This window comes from Cyprinus carpio, chromosome A22 (genome assembly GCF_018340385.1).
Source record: "Cyprinus carpio isolate SPL01 chromosome A22, ASM1834038v1, whole genome shotgun sequence".
Taxonomy (NCBI): domain Eukaryota; kingdom Metazoa; phylum Chordata; class Actinopteri; order Cypriniformes; family Cyprinidae; genus Cyprinus; species Cyprinus carpio.
The window spans coordinates 16,688,148-16,712,104 of record NC_056593.1 but is presented as its reverse complement, the minus strand read 5'-3'; the positions used below and the strand labels follow the sequence as shown (position 1 = coordinate 16,712,104).

Genomic DNA, 23,957 nt, shown 5'->3' with positions numbered 1-23,957 from the left:
GTTATTGACCACCAGAGGACAGCACAGAGCAGATAATTAAAAGGTGTCCTGTTTGAGAAGTGTGCTTGTGCTTTATAACCTCATAGTGACAATCATTTAGTTTAAGAGTTTGTTATATTAAGCAAAGATATTCATGCAATTATTTTGGATTTATGTTTGGAAATAAATTTTATTGACATTTTATTCCACTGATATGACCCAAAAGACACGACTGGACACGATTAACACGATTAAGGTGTTGTAGCCTATGGGCAGTATCTTGCAACCTGGTGCTGAATTAAACAGAATCTGAAATCTCGTGAAATTCAGCACCAGGTTGCAAGATACCCCTGTGTTTTTTTAACATAAGGGGCTTGTTGCAACTGGGCCCAGAATGTCAGAAACTATGTATTAACCAATCTAACTTTAGGCTAGATCTCGGTAAGCTTTAAGATGTTTAGCATACACACAGTAAGGTGACTTGTAGACTTGCAGTATCAGAACGTGTAGAAACAGTTGTTTAAATAGTTCAAACATGTTAGTCATTACTGTTCAACCCCTCCAGCAGTCCGGGTGGAGTCAAAAATATTCAAAACATTTAGTAAAAAAAACATAACTGCATGAGGCAGTTTGAGCTCATCTATCTTAGTCTCAGATCATTTTGAACGTTATTTAGACTATTATCTATCCAGTAGTCTATCAGGTGGTCTGTGTGCTATAATGATACGGATACTTAAGTTTATAATTATTATAATTTTTTTTCATATTATCATTTAGGCCTCTTTCCTGCAAGTTCTGTTTATTTAGTTTTTGTTTAATTCCATTTGTTGTGGCCTATTTTTATAGGAAAGCTGCGTAATATTAAAATAATAATATTGCATACCTGATGATCATGATTTAAGTGCTTATATAATTTATAAATATATTGTTAAAAGGGGTTAAAATGGAGAGCTTGGGGGGTACACTATTACTGCTTAATATCTGTGAGATTGCCAGAACTAATTAACGACGTCTCAGATCCCATAAAATGATATGTGTGGTGCCTGACTTCTCTCAGAAAACAGCTGTATTCTGAGTAAACTCAAAGTATAGTTCACTCCAAAATCAATATTTCATAGCAAACATGTTAAAGATTGGCGGACAGGGAGTCCATGTTTAATGTGTCAACAAAAAAGTAGTTTATTCCTTGTTCTGATGCAAGGCCATCACAAAATCTTTAGCCAAGCTCAGAGACTCCCCGATCACATATGACCCTAGAATGTGCTCCAGTTCACTGGGTTTACATCCACTTGACATCTGAATAAACAGGAAATCAGACATGCACATTAATGGTTTTATCTGTTAATGGCAGTTTTGTCAATAGTGCATTCAGATTACAGAGCTAAAGATTCCCACTAATGCTATCAGAGAAGCCCAGCTCTGACTTCCTCTCTTCTCTGTGTGCTTGAGGTTTCACAGTGTTTCCGCTCATCCCATGTTTAAATGATAAAGAAGGTATTAATCTGGATCAGACGATGAAGTTCATGCAGCTTTTGTTATATGTTCCCTGTGTCATGTGTGGACTTTTGTTGTACTTCCTGTTTCTAGTACCATGTTTGTAGTCCTTTGTAGTTTTTCCTGCTCATGTCTCTGTTCTGTGCTCTCTGTATCTTCTCTTGTTTTGGGTTTTGCTCTGTTTGTATTGAATGTACATTTGTGCTTAGATCCTCTGTTTACGTCTGCCATTCTCAATCCACTTGTGTCACGCTAAAGATAATTTTTTTTTTTTTTTTTTTGCATATGCATATTGTTTTAAATATTTTCACACACATAATTAATAACATCTAAATTCTGCACAGTTTATTTCTCTCTCTGTCTGTGGTTAACGCAAGCATGGTTTTGTGCAAATGACGTTTTCCACTGGTTTGGTGGCTTGATGAACAGCATGATCACATACACTTGCATGCATCATGTGGTTTAGAGTTTGACCAAGTGAAAATAACACGAAATATCATGGCAATAATTTACAATAAGGTTCCATTTATTATCATCAACTAAAAATTAACAGCTGTATTTTATTTATTAACAAAGATATGATATGATGATAATAAATACTGTGAGAAATGAGTTTCATGTTTCTCACTCCATTCTATTCTACAAATTTCAACAAAATGTTAAGTTTTGAAATAAGAAATATGATAACATGCCCAAACTATATTTAGCTGCAAAGAGCCACAAAAAAAAAAAAAAAAAATAAAAAGGGCAAAAAGAACTACAATCCAAATGTACTCTTTATCTCTAACTCTCTAACTTGCTTTGAGGATAAATGCATGCTGGTAGACAATTACAAATTACATATAAACTTCTAATAATCACTATTTATGACAGCAGTAGTCTACAGTGTTTGTTTGTATAACACTATTGAAAGATCTGGGCTGTACTCTGTGTCTCGGGTCATAATTCCTGTGAATTAGAGATGAATAATTAAGAAAATGAAAAACTGCACTCATTCGGTGAACATAAAGTCTTTAATTCACTGTTAAATCATTAACATTTGTTAGGTAGATCTAAGTGTTTCCTTATTTTTAATGATTTAGCAGTGAATTAAAAGGGTTTTTATTTTGTGCCTTGGAGTTTTTTTTTTTTTTTTTGTATTTGATGTCTACCTCCAGTTTATTCCAAAGAGCACCAGTGGCTACGTGAAGAGAACAGTGTAGCATTCTCAGCTCCTGTTGCTTTGCATAAAGATCAAAATTGTATTTTTATTTTATTTTATTATTATTATCATCATTATTTTTAATGACAACAGATTATATGTAAGTCAAAGGTTGAGTTTTGAACAAACAGACCAAACACTGGATCAGAAGCAAACCTGCCTTAACTTCCTCGTGACTGTGGTTAAATCCCCCTGTTATTAAGACAGCGCTGAGGTAATGTTTCAGCTCTAAACCCGTGTGAAAGAAACAAGACTGCATCATGCTGAAGTGTTTTAACATCCTGAAGATCATGCAGCTTCTTCTCTGTGAGTTTATTGTACTTTATGAATGTTTTATTTTTCTTTCTTAGATGATTTATAATGTTCTTTGACACCATAATAATCCATATTGTGTGTGTGTGTGTGTGTGTGTGTGTTATTTCACAGATCTGCTTATATGGTGTGAAGCAGCAGAGACTTTAACAGATCAACTAACAGATTTGGGTCAAAATGTGACTATAAACTGTGATCTTGATGAAAAGGAGGTTAACTGGTTATTACTGAAACTACCAGATTCTCCGGTTCTGATATTACTCTCTTCTACAACTTCAGCTACTTTTCACTACAATAAAACATTTAAACACAAATATTCAGTGAAAAGTAAACATAGTCTGTTCATAAATAATGTCACTCTTGATGATTTAGGACTTTATTACTGTGTGACCACAGACACACCTCCAAAATACAGCAGCGGCACCAGACTGTACATCACTGGTGAGTGACCATTCACTGAAATTAAACACTAAATCATTGTTAGGCACAAAATATTAAATATTATTTTTAAACCCTTTCAATGATTGACAGAACTAACTCTAAATCTAGAGAACAAGAATCATACAGCGATGAAGTACACTGAGCAGACTCAGACACACTGGCAGATTATTGTCCTCATATCTGCTTTCATAAATGCTCTTCTGATCACTGTGATCGTAGGTGAGTCCTTGGTTTATACATGAATGGCTCCAAATTTTAACATTATGGGCTTAAATTCTGACCATAATATCTGTGTATGCTATTTTTAACCTTTATAACGAATATTTGAAGAGCTCTTACAGTTATAACTCTTTATAGTGACTACAACTGTTAAAAAACAATAATAAAAAAAAAAAATAAAAAAAAAAAAAAAAACATGAAACATGGGTGAACAAATAATATGTTTTTGACTGATGTTAAATCTGAATTCACTTTTAAGGACTATTAAAGCTTCTTGTTGATGGAAGAAACACAGACAACCTGAAACAATTTCAATATACAAACCTGCAGAATCTTCAAGTTATGGATTTCGAACAACCTCAAGACTCAAGCCAAACACTGATACATTACATGCAGATTTAAAGTATGTATATAAAGTATATAAACACAATATGTCTCACTCAATGTTTAAGTATAAAACTTATGCATATGTGCTGATATACACCAATGTATGTGCTGGTTTAAGGGGCATGTAAATATATATATATATATATAATATATATATATATATATATATATATATATATATATATCTATATAATACCTAATTATGCATGAGAGACTGTATGTGTCCTAATCACATAGTTCTAGAATCAGGAACATGTGATTAGAAATAATGTGATATTCATGCTTCCTGCCAGACTTGTTCCTTGCTTTTCTCATTTGTCTATTTCTATTTTGTATAAAGTTGCAGTCAGTATCCAAATAATTAAGCCAGAGCACAAATGAAATGTTCCTGACCACAAGAGAGCTGTGTTGAGCTAGAAAACCAAGAACCAAACCAAATAAACAAATGTTCAAAATCTGTTTGCATTTCCATTGTGTTTGTGAATCTTTATTTGCTCTGTGGCCATGTGTTTGTGTAAGAACTGCATCTAAAGGTGTGGATTTTTTTGTTAGTTATATTTAGCTCATATTTTTTTAAAAAAAGAAAGACTTGGAGACTTTTATCATGCCTTCATCATTTATTTCTACTACTTTAAACTCTTAACTGGTGATCTTTTTTTTTTTTAATTTTAGTATACAAAAAAGTGTACAATAGTTGCACACTTCAGTTAAAATACAATTCTACCTGCTCTCACAATATATTATTAATGTTTCTGACCATCATCTCACTTGAACAATTTGCTTGTGCTGTATTACTTTAAAATCTTGTCAGTGTTGTGACTTGACTTGACAAGACATGACTTGACACCATATACTTTATATCTCACTTATAAAAGATCTTGAGTGATGTGGAAAGTAAGCAGAGCTTTGCAGCTGTGAGGGAGGGACTGAGGAAGTGATTCTTGAGGGAATATCAGCTACAGTTTTCTACTGTGCTCTATTTAGAGAACAGACACCAGACTCAGCTCGGTAGGTGATTGTCTTTATTTGTTTTGTTTTTTTGTTAATAGTTCACTGGATTTATGGTTATATTTTTGAATGTCTGCTAATTTAAATCATGCTGCATTTTCAGAAAATACCATTCTTTCTTTAGAGTGTCGCATTAATCTTGTAGTATATTGCTTTTATCTTTGGTGTTGTATCTTGTTGGACCAGAAACCTGAATTGCTCTAAATAATTTTGTGATGTTATGAACAACTGTGAAGAGATGAAACTGAAGTGTGATTGTGATCGCATTCCCGGACAGCAAGCAGTTTCGGCCCAGAACCAGCCCACATCTGGCCTGCATCTGGAAACTGCTTGCTGTCTGGGTTGTGTTCTTATGGCGCTCTTCTGGGTTGCGCACAATATGTAAATAATTAATTTATCTAAAAACAGTGGAAAGCTGGAATGATGCGTGTCTGAAGGATGCAGTAAAAGTCGCGGTATTTGGCATATTTCAATAACTAATAACAGATTACGTCATCCGCTGTTTCACCAAGGCTGTGATGGTCTCAGATGGTTGAGGTTGTAATTTTTTTTTCCACCTCAAAAGAACAAACACACTACAATAATAGAACAGAATGAAAACACGTAAAAGACAACTGTTGATCCCTCTGATGCTGCAGACGGTTTCCTGTATCAGTTTGTTGAGGATTGTCAGGGAGAAGTTTCCTCTCTACTCCTCAGGGAAGCTATCAGCACTGCTCTTCAACAGACTATCTTTTCTGCAATCATACACACTGGGAGCACATTTTCCTTGAGATGTGTGTTGTGTGCTTTAGGCTACTGTACCCTTAAAGTTCAAGCATGCTAAACTCTCAAAGCATTCATCCCTTAACCCTTCACAACTGGTTAGAAAAAAAAAAGTGTTAAGACAAATAAATGTAAGCATTTGCTAAATTAGTTGTCATAGCACAAAATATAAATATGTGACCCTGGACCACAAAACCAGTCATAAGGGTAAATTTTTCTAAATTGAGATATATACATAATCTGAAAGATGAATAAATAATCTCTCCATTGATGTATGGTTTGTTAGGATCTGACAATATTTGGCCGAGATACACCTATTTGAAAATCTGGAATCTGAGGGTGAAAAAAAATCAAAATATTGAGAAAATCACCTTTAAAGTTGTCCAGATGAAGTTCTTAGCAATGCACATTATTAAACCAAAAATAAGTTTTGATATATTTACAGTAGGAAATTTACAAAATATCTTCATAAAATAAACATCTTCATGGAACGTGATCTTTACTTAATGCCCTAAATATTTTTGGCATAAAAGAAAAATTAATCATTTTGACCCATAGTGGATTTATTAACTGGAATTAACTGGAAAAGGCTATCCATTATTCATGGAATTATTAATAACCCTACTGTACCCTTCAAGTTCAAGCTTGAGTCAAAAGCTTTCAAAAATGAGCAAAACTCTCTAAGCAAGTAGTAAAAAAAAAAAAAAAGAAAAAAAAAAAGGAAATACATATAAACTGTTAAGACAAATAAATATAAACATTTGCTAAATTAGCTGTCATAGCACATAATAATATATAAACCATCTTACTCCACAACTTTAGGAAGATTGTCCACTATCTGGCTATAAGTCTAGTTAATATATATATATATATATATATATATATATATATATATATATATATATATATATATATATTTAAAGTGGCATTAATGTTATTCTATAGCATATTCTATCTGAAACTTTGTTTTGACAATTTATGTGAATAACTGGATTTATTAACTGGAATTAACTGCAAGAGGCTATCCATTTTTGATGGAATTATTAATAACCCTATAAATTATAAGCATTAAAAATAAATAAATAAACACTTTTTGCATTTCCCCACATTTTGTGATCTACATATCTCCATCTGCTTGTCATCTCTATTGTGTAGTTCAAAATGAGTGTATGTAGTAATGCTATTAGAAAACATTTCTACATTTACTTTTTTAAACAAAAACAAAAAATAAAAATCAGTTTAAAAAAATACAATTTGCCAACCTACATCCACTAGAAGTAAAATAAATGAAAATATGAAATAAACATGTCCCTGTCAGCTTCTGTCCTGGTAATAGTTGAGTAAAAATGTTATATATCCAGTAAAACAAATATCTGTCGATTCATACGATACAAGTTCTGTCCGGTAAAACATCCATTGACCTGCTTGCAAACCAAACATACCATTTCTAAAAGGATTTTCTTTTTCTTTTTTTTTCTATTTTGCAAATTGTAAACACATTTTAGTATTTTGTATTGCTTTTTTTCATATACAGACTTGCATCATTTGTGTGATTTTTCACAGAACACTTAAATGCTACAGCCAACTGTAAAAAGGCCAAATAATAAAAATAGAAACCAAATCTTGATATCTTTTCCACTGTCATTTACAAAATCACTTCCGAACTGAAACTGAAACTGAATTTATCCAGACAGCATAACAGAGATTGGGGCTAGTTGTCACACTTTTTACTCTAGTTAATACTGTACTCAGCGAAAGGTTTTCTGAAATTCATTTATTTGACTACAAAAAGCTGTTTTGTTCATTTTACATTAGACACTACAACAAATTGCCCCACAATGCACTCACCAACGATGATTCCAAGAAGAACATTAAACATTTTTTACCAATGGAATCTTTCCATTCCGCAAAAAGATTCTATATAGTGGAAAAAGTTCTTCAGGTTATTAAAATGCACACTAGCAAAAATCAAAGTTCACTCAAAGGTTATTTGGCATCACTTTTATTTTTATTAGTGTATGGGGTGAGCTGACAATGCTCCGATATGAATAATTTTCATTTCATAAGTTTCAATACTGTAGACAAATGATTTCTCCTCTCAACACTCACATACAGAGCAGAATGGAAACAGAAAGTAAAGGCACTAATAAAATCTTCTCTGGTCTTGCTTGTGCTCCTTGGTTAAATTCTGTTGGACACAAAGACAAAAAAAAAGAGGTCTTAAAACAACACGTTAAACAATCTCATTCTAACTTCATTAAAATCATCCCAACAAGCTTCTATTATAAGCTTTTTTCCCACAAACCTAGTTTCACACTTTGAATTAGTAATTCATTTGCGATGTGGCATTTGTAGGTTCCTGTATCGCTGCGCTGAACGTTGTTAAGTTTGAGGGAGAAGTTTCCATCCAGATACTTCTCACTGAAAATCTCAGTTCTGTTGTAATATGCTGAATGCTGTTTTTCCAGAGAGACTTTGCCCTTAATAATGTCATACACTTCCAGGTTCTCGTTGTATCTCCAGTGCACTGTAATGTCTTCAGCTGGAAGCTGAGATTTTTTAGAAGAACAAGGTAAAACCACAGAACCGCCAACAGAAGGCACAAATGGGTGCTGCACAGGCTCTGAAAACAAAGAGAAGTTGTGATGAATGAAACAGTTTTTCATGCAAGAAACGTAAGAGTTTGCTTCATGACTGACTGTTGACTGAATAGCGTCTATAGACTTGAGCAGTGGTTTTGAATCCTGGTCCCCAGGACCCACCGCTCTGCACATTTTGTCTCTCTCCACACCTGATTAAGATCATCAGCTCATTAGGAGAGAGATCCATGAACTCAGTTGAGTTTGTCAGATAAGTGACAAATACAAAATGTACAGAGCGGTGGGCCACCAGGACCACGGTTTAAAACCAATGGACTAGAGTTTAGTTTCAGCAGAGAACAATGCTTATCGTGAAGTCATAATAACACTCAGTTAAATATTTCCCACAAGCAAAAAAGTGGGCAAGGCCTGGTTAAACTGCGCTGGAGACCATATTATAAACCGTAAAAGAAAACATGATCCTCTTGTTCGCAAGGGGTCTGAATCGAGCTCGAACTGGTATGGCGAAATCAATGCCAGGTTTAATATCTACAGCTGAGCAGATGAAGCCTGTGGTTATGGTAAGGGGCGTGACATTCCAGGAACACGCTCAAGAGGTTTGCCAATGACAAAAAACTGCAATACTAACCAACTGCAGAACCATACACCATAGCAGTGTGAGCACAACAGTGCCAGCCTAACAGACTGATGCAGGAAGTGAGTGGAGTAGCAGTATCAGATCGGAAGTGCCCAGAGCCCATGTTAACTAATAATGGCGGAAGACACAGAAAGAAGTTAATCATGGCATAAGAAGAGAGCTCGGTCAAAAGTTAATGAAAACGGTTTTGTGGAAGAGCCGTAGTATATAAAATTAAATAAGAAAGACCAGGAAAAGGCCCTTCCTCAACTTGATCAGCCGGAAATGAATTAGGACTGACAACTGCCCAAAGAGCCTTTCATCTTTCAATGCCAATTCAAGAAAGATATGGTATGGAAGATGTTTTTCTTTACTTTTTTCTTTAAGTTTTTCTATCTTATTTTGTATTTTTAATGAATTGTATTTTTTTGAGAGCAGGTACAGCTAGCGTGTGATGCTTTTGCTATCTAAGAGGAAAAAAACGTGGTTTGATAATAACGTGGTTTTAAACTTTGAAATGGTCCAAGACACAGACGTAGCAGAATGCCTTGTAAGACAACACTTGCTCCACACACTTCCTGCATCAGACTGATGTGATGTATGGCTCTGCAGTAAGACCTTACTCACACACTGGGACAGATAACCAATCACATTGCGTGTTTCAGAAGGAGTTGTTTCATTGAAACTGGAACTAACATGTACAATAATCAACTGTAATCATTTAAAATATGTGAAAAATAATGTGTTTTGGGGATAATCAAGTTTTACAACTTATTCTAGTACACCCCAAAAACTAAATCAAGAGGCATAATAGGACCTCTTCAAATAAAATACCTTCAATCCCTAGCTCCACAGTCTGAATTACTGATTCCTTTATGATGTAGCACTGGTACTTTCCTGTATCACTATACCGAAGATTTTTGAGTTTGATTGAGAAGTTTCCTCTCAGATGCTGCTCAGAGTCGCTTTCAACTCTGTTCTTGTATTTTGGATCCTGTCCTTCCACAGAGCCTTTACCCTTAACAACGTCATATACTTTCAGTCTGTTAAGGTGTTTCCAATTCACTGTAATGTCTTCAGGTGTCATCTGAGGTTCTTCAGAGGAACACGGTAAAACCACAGAACCTCCGATGACACCCACAAGAGCAGTGACCTGCAAAAACTCTGAAAACAGAGAGAAGAAACATGTTTTTATGCAAAAAAAAAAAAAAAAAAAAAAAAAAAAAATATATATTATATATATTATATATATATATATTTTTAAAGACTTATCCTTGGTGCTAACCTTCATTTATCACCATTACCAGATGAAATAAAACAATACAGCCCCTGTAAACACAGAAAGAATGAAATATTTACTTATATATATATTCACATTCCTGCTGTTAAACCATTGAAGTGATTTGTATGGTTGAGGCATTACTGTAAATATGACTTTTGATTTTAAAAAGCTGGGAACAATGGTAATTATTTTCTGTGCTAGGCCTAATCCACAATACGCCTAGAAATGGTGCCATCAGATGTCAAGTGGATAGAAAACGTTTTAAACATGATCTTATTTTCTAAATTAAATTTGCTGTCTGTAAAATCTAATGTTCTCACATGTAATCTCTGAATTTGTATGTGCACAAGATCGTCTAGGATTTTCTTAACATACTGGGTTTGTTGCATCTGGGTGCAGATTGTCAGAAACACAAATTTTTAATTTCTCTTTTTTCTACCAGCCAGCTTTAATGATATTAAAAAGCGCAGTAAGGTGAGTTTACCATTTTCAAATAGTTCGTTACGGACAATCTACAACTGTAAATGCTTGAAATAGTGCTAGTGTGGACGGAAAGTGTTTTGAAAACACTTTCTGTATCTTAACCACAATAATGTGGGCGTAGACTCAGGCTATAGGTACAGTCTCTGTGTCTATAGAAACATTTGCATAGTTTAAAATATGCTCAAGGCGTACTTGGCTACTTCCGCCGCAGTCCGAGTGAAGGCACGGTTTCTAACATGTCAATAAACTTAAAACTAAAAGTGCTTTTCCTCCCTCTACTGTCCACTACAAACCGTTTTAACCTTTGTAATTTATTATTTAACTTTATCGGGTGGTCTGCAGTTTGTGATAGTAGTAGCTATTAGCATTTAGCCGAGGCCAAAGTTAATAACTGTTTATTTCGTTATATTATTAAAATAATCAGACCAAATACCTGGAGGCCATGACTCAAAAGGTTCAATAACAAAATAAATTTTGTTAATATTAAAGAAGAAAAAAAAAGTATGTTTTTAGCAGTGTGCGTAGGCCGATCGGGGACTGGGTGTGTGCTATAAATATATAAAAAATAAAAGCATTCGCGGATGCGGTGGTATATGACGTCACACACCGTTCGGTCTGCGGCTGCGCGGTGTGACGTGCTAGTCACACGCACGCACGGTCGCCAGGGGGTGAGGAAAGCTTGGCCACCCCACTCAAAACTGGTCCAGTGTCCATTTTTTTCCTGACAATAAATGCATTTATTAACATGCGAAACCGCCGTATCTCTTTATGACCACACCAAACGGGAGAATTTCCAGTCGCGCGCTTCAGCTTCACCCTCAGCGTCAGGCGCGAGTCACACGAGCGAGGAGAGCTACAGCCGCCAGAGGAGCTTCAGCAGAACAACTGTGACCTGCGGTCTGATGAGATATTGTTAGACTATATGTCAGTAAAACACACTTTCCGGTCCCTTCAGCCGTTTACTGTGTTTCCGGCGCACACTCTTCAACAGGACGCAAACATGTAGCGCGCGCTCTACATCACTTCATCATATAATCAATCATCAATAACCCGCACGAGAAATATGAACACCTAGTTCTGTCATCAGCTAAATCATGGAATTACCAAAAAAGCGATTAAAGCTGCAAACTGTGCATGTATACGCAGCACACAAGTCTCTCAAATGCACTAAAATATATTCTGCATTTCGAGATCACAATATAAGGAGATTTGAGAAGCTGAATGAGAAATAAAGCTATAGTGAGCCCCTTTATTAAAATACCTGGAGGTGAGGAATAATGCAAAAATTGTCATATTCATTCAGTGTCTAATTCACAAATATCTCAATTACAGTTACGTAGAACATAATTGTACTCAGTTGTGTTTTAGGCACTAAAACAGTGCAGTACATTATAGTCAAACACATTCATTTACACCCCAGACTGGTTGCTGGCCCCTCTCTGACCACCCCAGGGATATCTGTGCCAACCCAGACTTTTTATTTGTTGTTAAATTTGCTTTTCTAATAAATGAGTTATTAATGGCCAGTATTTTTTATTTGTTGTTAAATTTGCTTTTCTAATAAATGAGTTATTAATGGCCAGTATGTGTATGTAATAAGCCTTTTAGTGTAATTATTTATATATATTTTAAATTAACGTTATATTGAAAAATCACACACACATTATAAGGCTAGTATTGTAAAAAAATCACACAGTAAAATTATATAGCAGTATTGTTAAAATTGTAACAAAAAGTATGGGTATCGTATGGCATAAAAAAAAAAATGTATCGCCCATCCCTAGTTAACTCGATCGATCCTTAAGTTTCGATACTGATGTTTTATTGAAAGGATCGATCCTCACATAAAAAATATAAATTCTAAAATGTTTTTTTTTTTTTAACTATTAATTTTATTTGTTTATCAAGAAATTCGGCCCTTGTCAAAAAGTCCTAAAGGATTCCAATAGGAAAATTGTACTGGATCCTATTTGGAATTTCTATCATATTTTGGAACCATTCCTACAGGATTCCGATAAGGAATAGTCTTATAGGACAATACATAAATATCCTGTAGGATCATTCCTATAGGATTTTTTCTTTCTAAAGGTGCACTTTTTCCACTGTATTTGTACTACTATAAAATAATACTTGCAGTTTGCTTAAACTCACCCTGATGGTAGACATTGTTCATTGTATGTTGCACAACCTGCAGTAACATTGCGAACCAACATGAGAGGTGATATGTGCAGCACACAGCAATAGTTCAAAAATTTCACTGATAATGGATTGATGACACACATATACACACACACACACACACACACACACACACACACTATGTAGAACTTGCGTCCCCCAATGCAAATATCCACTGCACCAGTTCTAGACTCAAAAGGAGTGGGAGGAAGATATAAAGCTTATACCAGAAGACCAAAAGTTAAATATAAAAATAACATTTTACTGTAACAATAATAACAATAATAATAGCAAATACAATCACATCACCACCACAGAACAATAAAACATCAACAATATGTAGAATTTGATATCGTAACTCAGTTTAAATTCCCTTTGAGGTCGTATATACAGTAATACTGTTCACTTCATGCAATAAAGTTCAGTTTGTGTAATGTAAAGAGAGAGAGAGAGAGAGAAAACGGATCCAATACAGTTGAGGGAAAACTGGTAAAAAGTATGAAAAATATTGTATCCAATATATTTCAAAGCAATCACTAATGCTCTGTCCATTGAGCATATGCACGATTACTTCCTGGTTTTAGATAAGCCAGCTCAGTCATTTCCGGTCAAGAGTACTGTGCTGTAAGGGGAGCACTTTTGCTCAGTTTTCTCTACAAAATCCATTCACAATTTGAAGAAAATGTTTGTTTATCTAAGAGGACCAAACATCCACGTATACCATTTCAGGAAAGACAAATGCAGGTATTAAATATTACGCACGTAAATCTGCTAAATTGTTCAGCTATGCATTAAGAGATTCAGATTAAAATTCAGAGTGGCAAATCTACAACAGTAACAGTCTGTGTTGACTGAATATATTTAGCAGCTTTTACACTTAAAGATAAAAACTTAAAAAAATGTATTTACTAAATTAAATCTAAAAATATTTCAAAACATTTAATGCATTTTTTTAATTGTTATACCGTTAATATTGAACTTATTTCATTTGTAGTTAACTAGTTAAGTATTTAAATAACTCTGCCTTATACACTGTTGGTGTCAGGGAATATTTATTTATTAAATGACATGAGGCTTTGTGATTCCAGCACATCCAATAATTTATACTCCACTACAATAAAATTATAATGCAAATTTAACGCACTTAAGCTATGGCATCCTCTGCTGCCATCATAGAACAGTAATAATGAGTGATCCTCTGCTGCCATCTAGTTATAATGCAAATTTAACGCACTTTTCATCTTAAAAGTCTTTGTTTTCCGCTAGGAGACACATTGTTTTTCATGTCATCTTCATGAATGAAAAGTATATCTTGTTTAAAGTGAATTTTACTGCAAAGCCATAGAGTTGAGAAGGCAAATATTATAAGTGTTTAAAATGTGCTCATGACTATGAAGGTAAGTTATTGATTATCAATACAATACAATGCAATTTTATTTATAAAGCACAGTTTAAAAACAACCGGAGTTGACCAAAGTGCTTTACAACACTATACAAACAACAGGCGAATTAAAACACAGCAACAGAAAATAAATAAATAAATAAATCTGTAAAACAAAATAATGCTTAAATATATTAAATATACACAGAATAAACACAAGCTGTAAAAGAACAATGTCAAATACAATTTGCCATGGGATATCAAACGCCAACGAGAATAAATATCTATCTATCTATCTATCTATCTATCTATCTTTATATATATATATATATATATATATATATATATATATATATATATATATATATATATATATATAGCATTTTTTTGGGGGGGAAACTACAACAGTTCAAAGCAGTATTACACTTTTTTTATGCTTAAACACTTTTTTCGTCTTTGACCCATATATATATATATATATATATATATATATATATATATATATATATATATATATCTTTGTATAATACACTACTCAAGTGTATTATACAAAGAAATTTTATTATAAACAGCATACATTAATATTTCATTAATATCAGTTTTTGCTATGTAACGGCGAACTCTGTGCTAATCAGCAGATACAATAAAACGAGCTCAACAACTCACCAACAGATATCGTTCACCCAATATTGTTCGATTAGGATGCAGATCAGATAAATATGACTATTTCTTCCTTTTTAGTGTCTTTAAATTAACTTTTAACAAGTTAAACAACGTTAATCTCTCGATTTCTCAGCTTCGTCTCCTCTTTGACCGTTACTGTTCAAAGTATGCGCGCTACAGTAGCACACGCACGCGCACTGGATTTCTTAAAGGGGAAGCGTCAGGACAATACCATATATAGATGTTTGTGTTTCTATGAATTCTTAATCACATGTAATACATTTTAACTTATTCGAACATTAAAAATGTAATATTTATTATCTTTGCCTTACTGTAATATTAGGAATTTCAGTTATATTTGTTTGTATTCATATCCTCCGGAGACAACCCCCCCCCCAAAAAAAAAGGTTTGTGCTTTTTAAATTATATTTTATCCTCTATGTCCTCTATAGAGTAAAAATGTAGCTGGAGCATGTGTAAAAGTGGTAGGCTTTACAGAGAAGACTCAGATAGGCTTTTGTCCTTTTCTATGTCGTAATGTTGAAACGTGTGTGCTGTGGATTAAATTTTGTTAGACTTTATTTACAAATGATCACATGTAAAATCAGTAGCTAAGGATGTGTATAGGCCTTTTGTCAGCTGTTGCAGCATTTGAATGTAAAAAGAATACATTGGCGCTCATCACTGAACACAGCAGAATATCGTCATCATGGATCTCTTGTAGGGCTGTCACGATATTAGATTTTTCATATCATGGTTATTGTGGCCATAATAATTCACAATATCAATATATTGTGATATCTATGGAAACCTTGGGGGGGGGGGGGATATCAGTCAAATTATTTTTTACTTTTTCTTTTTCACCCAACGGACATAAGGATAGTGATAAACGCAGGACACAAGACTCTGGCTTTCTCCGTCTTCTTTGAAGCTCCTATGAAATAACAAGAGAAAATACTGCCAAGTTCAAGTATGATGAATAAATATTAATGGTAACACTTTACAATAAGATGTAATTTGTTAACATTAATGTATTAACTCATGAATGAACAATGAAAAATACATTACACAATTTATTAATCTTTGTTAATGTTAATATAAAAGAGTCGTTCATTCTTCATGTAAGTTCACAGTGCATTAATGTTTACAAACACAACTTTTGATTTTAATATGCATAAGTAAATGCTTAAATTAACATGACCTTAGATTAATAAATGCTATGGAAATATTGTTCATTATTATATTATTATTATTTATGCTATTTATATATGTTAACTAATGTTAACTAATGACCCTTATCGAAGAATGACCGCAGATGAGGCAACTTAACATTTTACAGAGTTTAATGTAGCAATGTGGTTGCTCAGTTTTTCAAGATCAGTTTTAATCCTGTAACTATAAATAGATTTGAACAAAGAAATAAAGTGTACTATGCACAGGCCATATTGATTGCAATGCAAACACAAAAATAAGACGAGTAAAGAAAACGCGGCACTTATTAAAATAATCACCTTTACTTAAATATATAAACACAGAAAACCACTGTTAACAGGTTAATATAACGTTTCCCATAACGTTTCTATGACTAGTAAAATAATGGCAACTTCAAATCTGCTGAACACGGCTCTCCTCGGAGTAGCTGCGATCAATGCGTCGTCTTCTTGTGTGACAGTGTCTGCGTTAAGGCACAATGCTGCCACCTGGGAGCTCAACCAGGTACTGGCGCTGGAGTATTTACATGTGTGGTGTTATCATAAGAGAACTGTTCATTTCAAATATTGTGGTTATCGCTAATACTGGTATATTGTCACACACTAAATTAACACGATATCGATAATCGTTTCTTTGAATATCACGGTTATTGTCAATACCGGTATATCGCGACACCCCTAATCTCTTGCTATAATACAATACAATACTCCCACCTTGTGGGCTACTTCCCATGGAAGCGCTCCGCCACAAACTAAATAAATAGTGACTTTTTATCTCACAATTCTGACTTTTTTTTTTCTCAGAATTGCAAGATATAGCTTAACACAATGCAAATAATTGTGAGTTATAAAGTTTATAACTCGCATTGTTTATATCTTGCAATTCTGAGAGAGAGAAAAAAAGTCAGAATTGTAAGAAAAATATGCAAATTACTTTCATTTTTTATTCCATGGCGGAAACAAGCTACATAATGTCACAAGTAAACAACGTAATTTAACCTACTATAAATGACATCAATGTCAATTAAACCTTTATTAAATTGTGATCTTTTTAAAATCATCCTTCACCTTTTTTTGACTGCATCTGATTATGAAGCATCGTTCTTGTCCGTCATGCATTTATTTGTAACGTTATTATTCATATTCATGTTTTTTGTTATATAATTCCATTCTTCTCCATTATGTTTAAATATACAGGTGCTGGTCATATAATTAGAATATTATCAAAATTTGAGTTTTCACTAATTCCATTAAAAAAGTGAAACTTGTATATCATATTCATTCATTACACACAGACTGATATATTTCAAATGTTTATTTCTTTTAATTTTGATGATTATAACTGACAATTAAGGAAAATCCCAATTTCAGTATCTTAGAAATTTAGAATATTGTGAAAAGGTTCAATATTGAAGACACCTGGTGCCACACTCTAATCAGCTGATTAACTCAAAACACCTGCAAAGGCCTTTAAATGGTCTCTCAGTCTAGTTCTTTAGGCTACACAATCATGGGGAAGACTGCTGACTTGACAGTTGTCCAAAAGACGATCATTGACACCTTGCACAAGGAGGGCAAGACACAAAAGGTCATTGCAAAAGAGGATGGCTGTTCACAGAGCTCTGTGTCCAAGCACATTAATAGAGAGGTGAAGGGAAGGAAAAGATGCGGTAGAAAAAAAAGTGTACAAGCAATAGAGATAACCGCACCCTGGAGAGGATTGTGAAACAAAACCCATTCAAAAATGTGGGGGAGATTCACAAAGAGTAGACTGCAGCTGGAGTCAGTGCTTCAAGAACCACTACGCACAGACATATGCAAGACATGGGTTTCAGCTGTCGCATTCCCTGTGTCAAGCCACTCTTGAACAACAGACAGCGTCAGAAGTGTATCGCCTGGGCTAAAGACAAACAGGACTGGACTGCTACGGAGTAGTCCAAAGCTATGTTCTCTGATGAAAGTAAATTTTGCATTTCCTTTGGAAATCAGGGTCCCAGAGTCTGGAGGAAGACCGGAGAGGCACACAATCCACGTTGCTTGAGGTCCAGTGTAAAGCTTCCACAGTCAGTGATGGTTTGGGGTGCCATGTCATCTGCTGGTGTTTGTCCACTGTGTTTTCTGAGGTCCAAGGTCAACACAGCCGTATACCAGGAAGTTTTAGAGCACTTCATGCTTCCTGCTGCTGACCAACTTTATGGAGATGCAGATTTCATTTTCCAACAGGACTTGGCACCTGCACACAGTTCAAAAGCTACCAGTACCTGGTTTAAGGACCATGGTATCCCTGTTCTAGAAAATCTATGGGCTATTGTGAAGAGGAAGATGCAATATGCCATACCCAAGATTGCAGAAGAGCTGAAGGCCACTATCAGAGCAACCTGGGCTCTCATAACACCTGAGCAGTGCCACAGACTGATCGACTCCATGCCACGCCGCATTGCTGCAGTAATTCAGGCAAAAGGAGCCCCAACTAAGTATTGAGTGCTGTACATGCTCATATTTTTCATGTTCATACTTTTCAGTTGGCCAAGATTTCTAAAAATCCTTTCTTTGTATTGGTCTTGAGTAATATTCTAATTTTCTGAGATACTGAATTTGGGATTTTCCTTAGTTGTCAGTTATAATCATCAAAATTAAAAGAAATAAATATTTGAAATATATCAGTCTGTGTGTAATGAATGAATAGAATATACAAGATTCACTTTTTGAATGGAATTAGTGAAATCAACTTTTTGATGATATTCTAATTATATGACCAGCACCTGTATAATAAATAAATTCAGAAGAGCAGTTTTCTTCTGCTTATTGAACATTACACTGAGTTTGGTCCGTTTTGCAACGTGATTCAATTAAAATAACAGCACAAGACATCACACAACAGCAGATTCGACTAGGAGCAGGTACGATTCAGATTTCTCAAAATATAGTTGTGACTAGTCTAAGCTGAATTAGAAATATCTCTAATTACCTTTACGTTATGGCAAGCCATTTTAACATTTAATATACAAACCACACTAGTATCTAATTTAATGTAACTAGTACTTATTTTTTAGATACTAATATCTTTTCCATTAAGTATTAGTACTTGTTCTTTAGATACTAGTGTCTTTTGTAAAGTTACTAGTACTTATTCATTAGATACTAGTACTTAGCAGATACTAGTACTTATTTCAATAGTGACTAGTAACTTTTATATTGTTACTAGTAACAAATTGTAAATTTTTGCTATTGACTTCTATGGGGATCCGTCTTTGAGATCAACTATTCAGTTTTGACTAGTATGTATTCCACTAGTGACTAGTACTTAATTTGTATGTACTATTAGTTATTCATTAGGTACTAGTACATATTTTTTTTAGATACTAGTACTTTAGATACTAACTTATTCATTAGGTACTAGCGCTTATTAGAAACTAGTATTCATTCATTAGATGCTAGTACCTATTAAATAGATACTATTATTTATGCAATAGATACTAGAACTTATCCAAGTGTTACTAGTATGATTTTTATTTTACTAGTAATTTTTTTTTTTAATTTAACTCTACTGAAGCCATTTGGAGTAGTCATAACATGAGTTTAAAAAAAAAAAAAAAAAAAAAAAAAAAAAAAACAGATCTGACTTGTAAGATAAGAATAGTTACTAGTAGTAATAAAACATACTGGTGTCTAATAAATAAGTACTAGTACCTAAAAAGTACCAGTATCTAATGAATGCTTACTATTAATATTTACAAGTCACGATTGCAATAGTTACTAATCAGAAATTAAAAGATCTCAAAAACAGAATAACTATGACTCCGTTCATTTGGAGATATCTTCAACCTCGAAAGTAACAAAAGTAATGTGTTTTAGTCCAAATTCATTTCACAACATCAGTTGTGTCTTTGAAATAACTTATTGTAATCTGACATGATTTCATTAAACAGAATGAGACCGAAATCATGCCACTTTATATTATTCTATACAGTGATAAAGGCTATGTCAATTAGCATTGCATTTTAAATATACTTTATTCTTATAAAAATACCCGAGATGGCTTGTAGAGCACAGATCAAACCATATATTGTCACAGTCATTGTTTATTTTCTTCACGTTTCATCAAAACGTCTATCTGCATGTTATTCAGCTACTAGGACACAAAGGGTGAAAGCCTGTCCATATAAGGGATTTCCTGGAGTCTCTTGTGGAGACTATGCAAGGGCACCCTCTGGCGACGAGTATGAATGAAAAAGAAATTACACAGAGTTCTCATTGCTTACAATACCCTAATTTGAATAAAAACATCAAAAACAATTAAGAACTTTGAGGTAAACATCTGCAAAGCCTTATGTTTTTCTCCAGTGTAGAGAAGTACACTTTTGTTTTCTCTCTTGCAGATATATTTATTCTTAAATACTCAGTTTTATTATAGTGAAAGTAATACAAAACATTCCTTATTTTGTTTAATGCTTTTATTTAGAAATAGCCATAATCATTATTAGTTATATTGATATAAAAACAAAACTACTTCCACTTCCAGAGCCAGTTCCCGAACTACTTGCACTTGCAGAACTACTTCCCTGACCGCTTCCACTTTCAGAACCCGTTCCCGAACTACTTGCACTTGCAGAACTACTTCCCTGAGCCTGACCGCTTCCCTGATCGCTTCCACTTCCAGAACCAGCTGCACTTCCAGAATCAGTTCCCGAAGTACTTGTACTTCCAGAACTACTTTCCTGAGCCTGACCGCTTCCACTTGCATAACTAGTTCCACTTGCAGAACCAGTTTCCGAACTACTTGTACTTCCAGAACTACTTTCCTGAGCCTGACCGCTTCCCTGATCGCTTCCACTTCCAGAACTGCTTGCACTTCCAGAACTACTTCCCTGAGCCTGACAGCTTCCCTGATCGCTTCCACTTCCAGAACTAGTTCCACTTGCATAACTAGTTCCACTTGCATAACTAGTTCCACTGCCAGAACCAGTTCCAGAACCACCTCCACTTCCAGAACTACTTCCACTTCCATAACTACTTCCACGATCACTTGTCTGAATACTCACATAACCACTTCCATGATCACCTGCCTGAACACTTACATGAACACTTGCGTAACCACTTCCCTGACCATTTCCTTCATCTGCTTCACTGCATGCATGGCCACAGGTGGTTGGGCAACACTTCTGTGTGTCAGGACACTGGCCATCATGGAAACAGCTTTCAGCACATTCTGGAGCGTTCTTTGGTTTGGGACATTGACCCGGCTTCACTGCATGAACACAGATAGTCAGCTTTAGTCTGTGCATATACACTGTATGCCACTTCAGTATGCAGCAAGAAACACTCAAAGCATGAATAGCAAGTTTTACCTACAGAGTGAATAATATTCTAAGTATCAGTCCTCTTTATTTTCTATAGCCATCCTGTTTAAAACTGTCCTAAGAGATTAATTCAAACGTACTTTTGATAAGGACAAAAAGCTAAATGAATTTATTACTATTATTATTATTATCGACAAGTAACCAAAACAATACAACACAAATACCTGTATATGGAGCCGTACAGTAATGTCCACATCCATTGCTGCAGCACTTCTCATTGTTGGGACAGTCAGAGTCACCATCACAGGATGAGGTACACGATCTTCTTCCATTGGTTGGGGGTGGACACAGTCCTGGCTTCACCATTGACTGCTGAATAATTCTATCCACTTTATATAAAAAAAAAAAAAATAAATAAAAAAAAAAATTGCATTACACTTCAGTCTATGCTTAAAAGCTTACATTGAATTCAATGTGTTACTTAGGTTTTTTTTTTTTTTTTGGGGGGGCGGGAAAAACCCCTAGCATCCATTAACTCACTGGAAACAGGCGGCACGCATGCAGGCCCCGACTCAAATATACAGCATTTGTCTCCTCCAGAGCAGTCTCCATCAGAAAAACATCCTCGACGGGATGGCACGACCGTCAGCTTCATCGGACAGAAACCGGCCACAATTGTTGGGAAGGTCACTTTGGAAATGTAATAAGTTACAGATTACAAGTTACTCCATTTAAAAATGTAATTAGAGAAAGAACCACTGAATGCTGAACATTTCCATTCAACTAAATTAATTTTTATATTACACTTTAGTCTCTGCTTAAAAGCTTGCATTAAATTCAATGCATGACTTTTTTTTTTTCGGAGGACCCCTAGCATCCTTTATTAACTCACTGGAAACAGGCGGCACACAGGCAGACCCCGACTCAAACATACAGCATTTGTCTCCTCCAGAGCAGTCTCCATCAAAAAAACATCCTCGACGGGACGGCACGACCGTCAGCTTCATCGGACAGAAACCGGCCACCAGTGTTGGGAAGCTCACTTTGGAAATGTAATAAGTTACAGATTACAAGTTAACCCATTTAAGTGTTATTAGTAGTGCAACTATTTCAATTCAACAAATGTTTTCAACTTAAACAAGTAATTTTGAAACATAGGCAGGGTTAACATTACTGTAGTATTCAACACTGATTACGGTCAGACTTTGTCTTTGTCACTTGAATTAGGACTAACTAACAAACAAACAAACAAACATTAAAGTACAGCCACCACAAAATCAGACTTTAGCACCCTTTTTACTATTAGATTGTTCTTTAAGGTTAAACAGATTTAAAAGCATTAGAAATATTTTAATAGCTAGGATATCGTTTTTGACATCAAATATTTGCATAGTTATGACAAGAAACTCTGGCATCTAACAATGAAAAAAAAAAAAACGTTAATCTAAAGCATATACATAAACCCAAATAGGAAATGAAATTGCCTAATTATCAAATAAGTATGTCCTATTCTGTGTCCAGACTCCTGAAACATTTGGGTCTCATATTATAGAGTTACTTTCAAAGACAGAGAGACACTTATTGCTGCATTTCTTCAGGCTGTGCAAGAAAGTTAACAGATCTTCTCACTTGTGGCATCGGTTATGCGCAAGTATCCAGACAGACATGATAAAACAGCAATCAGCGAGCAGTACGCTCGAGCTGTCATCCTCCCGACCTGCGGTCGCACAATGATCTCTGCTGGAAAACGCACTGAATTCGTGCGTCAGGAAAAAACAGACAGTAAGGCGCACAAAAATAAAACGAATAAGCGTGTCGCTGCAACAAAAAACTATGTTTTAAAGATCCAAGGAGATCAGGTCAACTCCAGCCCTAATCAAACTCACCTGCCTGTAGCCTTCTAGTAATCTGGAAGACCTTGATTAGCTTGTTCAGGTGTGTTTGATTGGGGTTGGATGAGACTGCTGCGTTCACGCCATGTCATAATAAAGTAGCCTAATTACGAGAGGACTGAACTGCTTTGTCCAATTTGACCGCACTTTCGGTCTTTGCACTTGACCAATTGACTATAGCCTATCTGATAAAGCGGTGGCTGGTGAGCATACTACTGATGCAAAGTCAGATTCTTTTCCGCGAACCGGTTCTTTTCGGACAGTTCGGCTCATTTAACCGGTTCAAAAATCCGATTCATCGGTTCCTGGCGTCATCAAGCAATGATATCACTACGCATTTATTTTCTAACAACTAATTGCCGTGTTGTATCAATTAAACATTTAAATAAAGTAATTTGTGTCAACACATATTGAAACATTAAAATAAAAAGATATTTGTGTTAGCTGATTATTGCCGTTAATGGTGTCAGTGGTCAGTTTCATTTGCAGATCCTTCATGTCAGACACGGCTGACCAGTATTGACTAACCTACAACTTAGATAAGA

At 34.8% G+C, this 23,957-nt stretch overlaps 2 protein-coding genes across 7 annotated transcripts; both read right to left on the bottom strand.

Annotated features, from left to right (window-relative positions):
• Window positions 1–7,792: 7,792 nt before the first annotated feature.
• LOC109079618 (T-cell surface glycoprotein CD4-like) lies at window positions 7,793–11,374 on the bottom strand. Its single transcript, XM_042712115.1, has 5 exons — window positions 11,221–11,374; window positions 10,308–10,351; window positions 9,857–10,186; window positions 8,112–8,429; window positions 7,793–7,994 (listed from the first exon to the last, which is right to left on the bottom strand). The coding sequence occupies exons 1-5, from the start codon at window positions 11,229–11,231 to the stop codon at window positions 7,912–7,914; spliced, it is 786 nt and encodes a 261-aa protein (XP_042568049.1). The 5' UTR covers window positions 11,232–11,374; the 3' UTR covers window positions 7,793–7,911.
• A 9,285-nt stretch (window positions 11,375–20,659) lies between these two features.
• LOC122134912 (GPI-anchored hemophore cfmA-like) lies at window positions 20,660–23,402 on the bottom strand. Of its 6 annotated transcripts, XM_042712109.1 has the most exons (7): window positions 23,150–23,400; window positions 22,413–22,562; window positions 22,061–22,210; window positions 21,745–21,909; window positions 21,147–21,468; window positions 21,029–21,062; window positions 20,660–20,944 (listed from the first exon to the last, which is right to left on the bottom strand). In XM_042712109.1, the coding sequence occupies exons 1-7, from the start codon at window positions 23,226–23,228 to the stop codon at window positions 20,705–20,707; spliced, it is 1,140 nt and encodes a 379-aa protein (XP_042568043.1). In that variant the 5' UTR covers window positions 23,229–23,400; the 3' UTR covers window positions 20,660–20,704. The 6 variants fall into 6 exon arrangements, with proteins under 6 accessions (XP_042568043.1, XP_042568041.1, XP_042568045.1 ...); XM_042712107.1 differs by having other exon boundaries at window positions 21,029–21,468; XM_042712111.1 differs by lacking the exon at window positions 21,029–21,062 and having other exon boundaries at window positions 20,660–20,912; window positions 21,081–21,468.
• Window positions 23,403–23,957: the final 555 nt, after the last annotated feature.

Excerpts from the sequence above, each read along its gene's own strand:
- LOC109079618 (XM_042712115.1), bottom strand. Across the intron at positions 10,187-10,307 it reads GGTAATGGTGATAAATGAAG|AGTTTTTGCAGGTCACTGCT; the intron begins GTTAGCACCAAG and ends CTCTGTTTTCAG. Across the intron at positions 8,430-9,856 it reads TGTGGAGCTAGGGATTGAAG|AGCCTGTGCAGCACCCATTT; the intron begins GTATTTTATTTG and ends CTTTGTTTTCAG.
- LOC122134912 (XM_042712105.1), bottom strand. The coding sequence starts at position 23,228 with ATGACAGCTCGAGCGTACTGCTCGCTGATTGCTGTTTTATCATGTCTG. Across the intron at positions 22,563-23,149 it reads GCGCATAACCGATGCCACAA|TGAGCTTCCCAACACTGGTG; the intron begins GTGAGAAGATCT and ends ACATTTCCAAAG. Across the intron at positions 22,211-22,412 it reads CTGTGTGCCGCCTGTTTCCA|TGACCTTCCCAACAATTGTG; the intron begins GTGAGTTAATAA and ends ACATTTCCAAAG.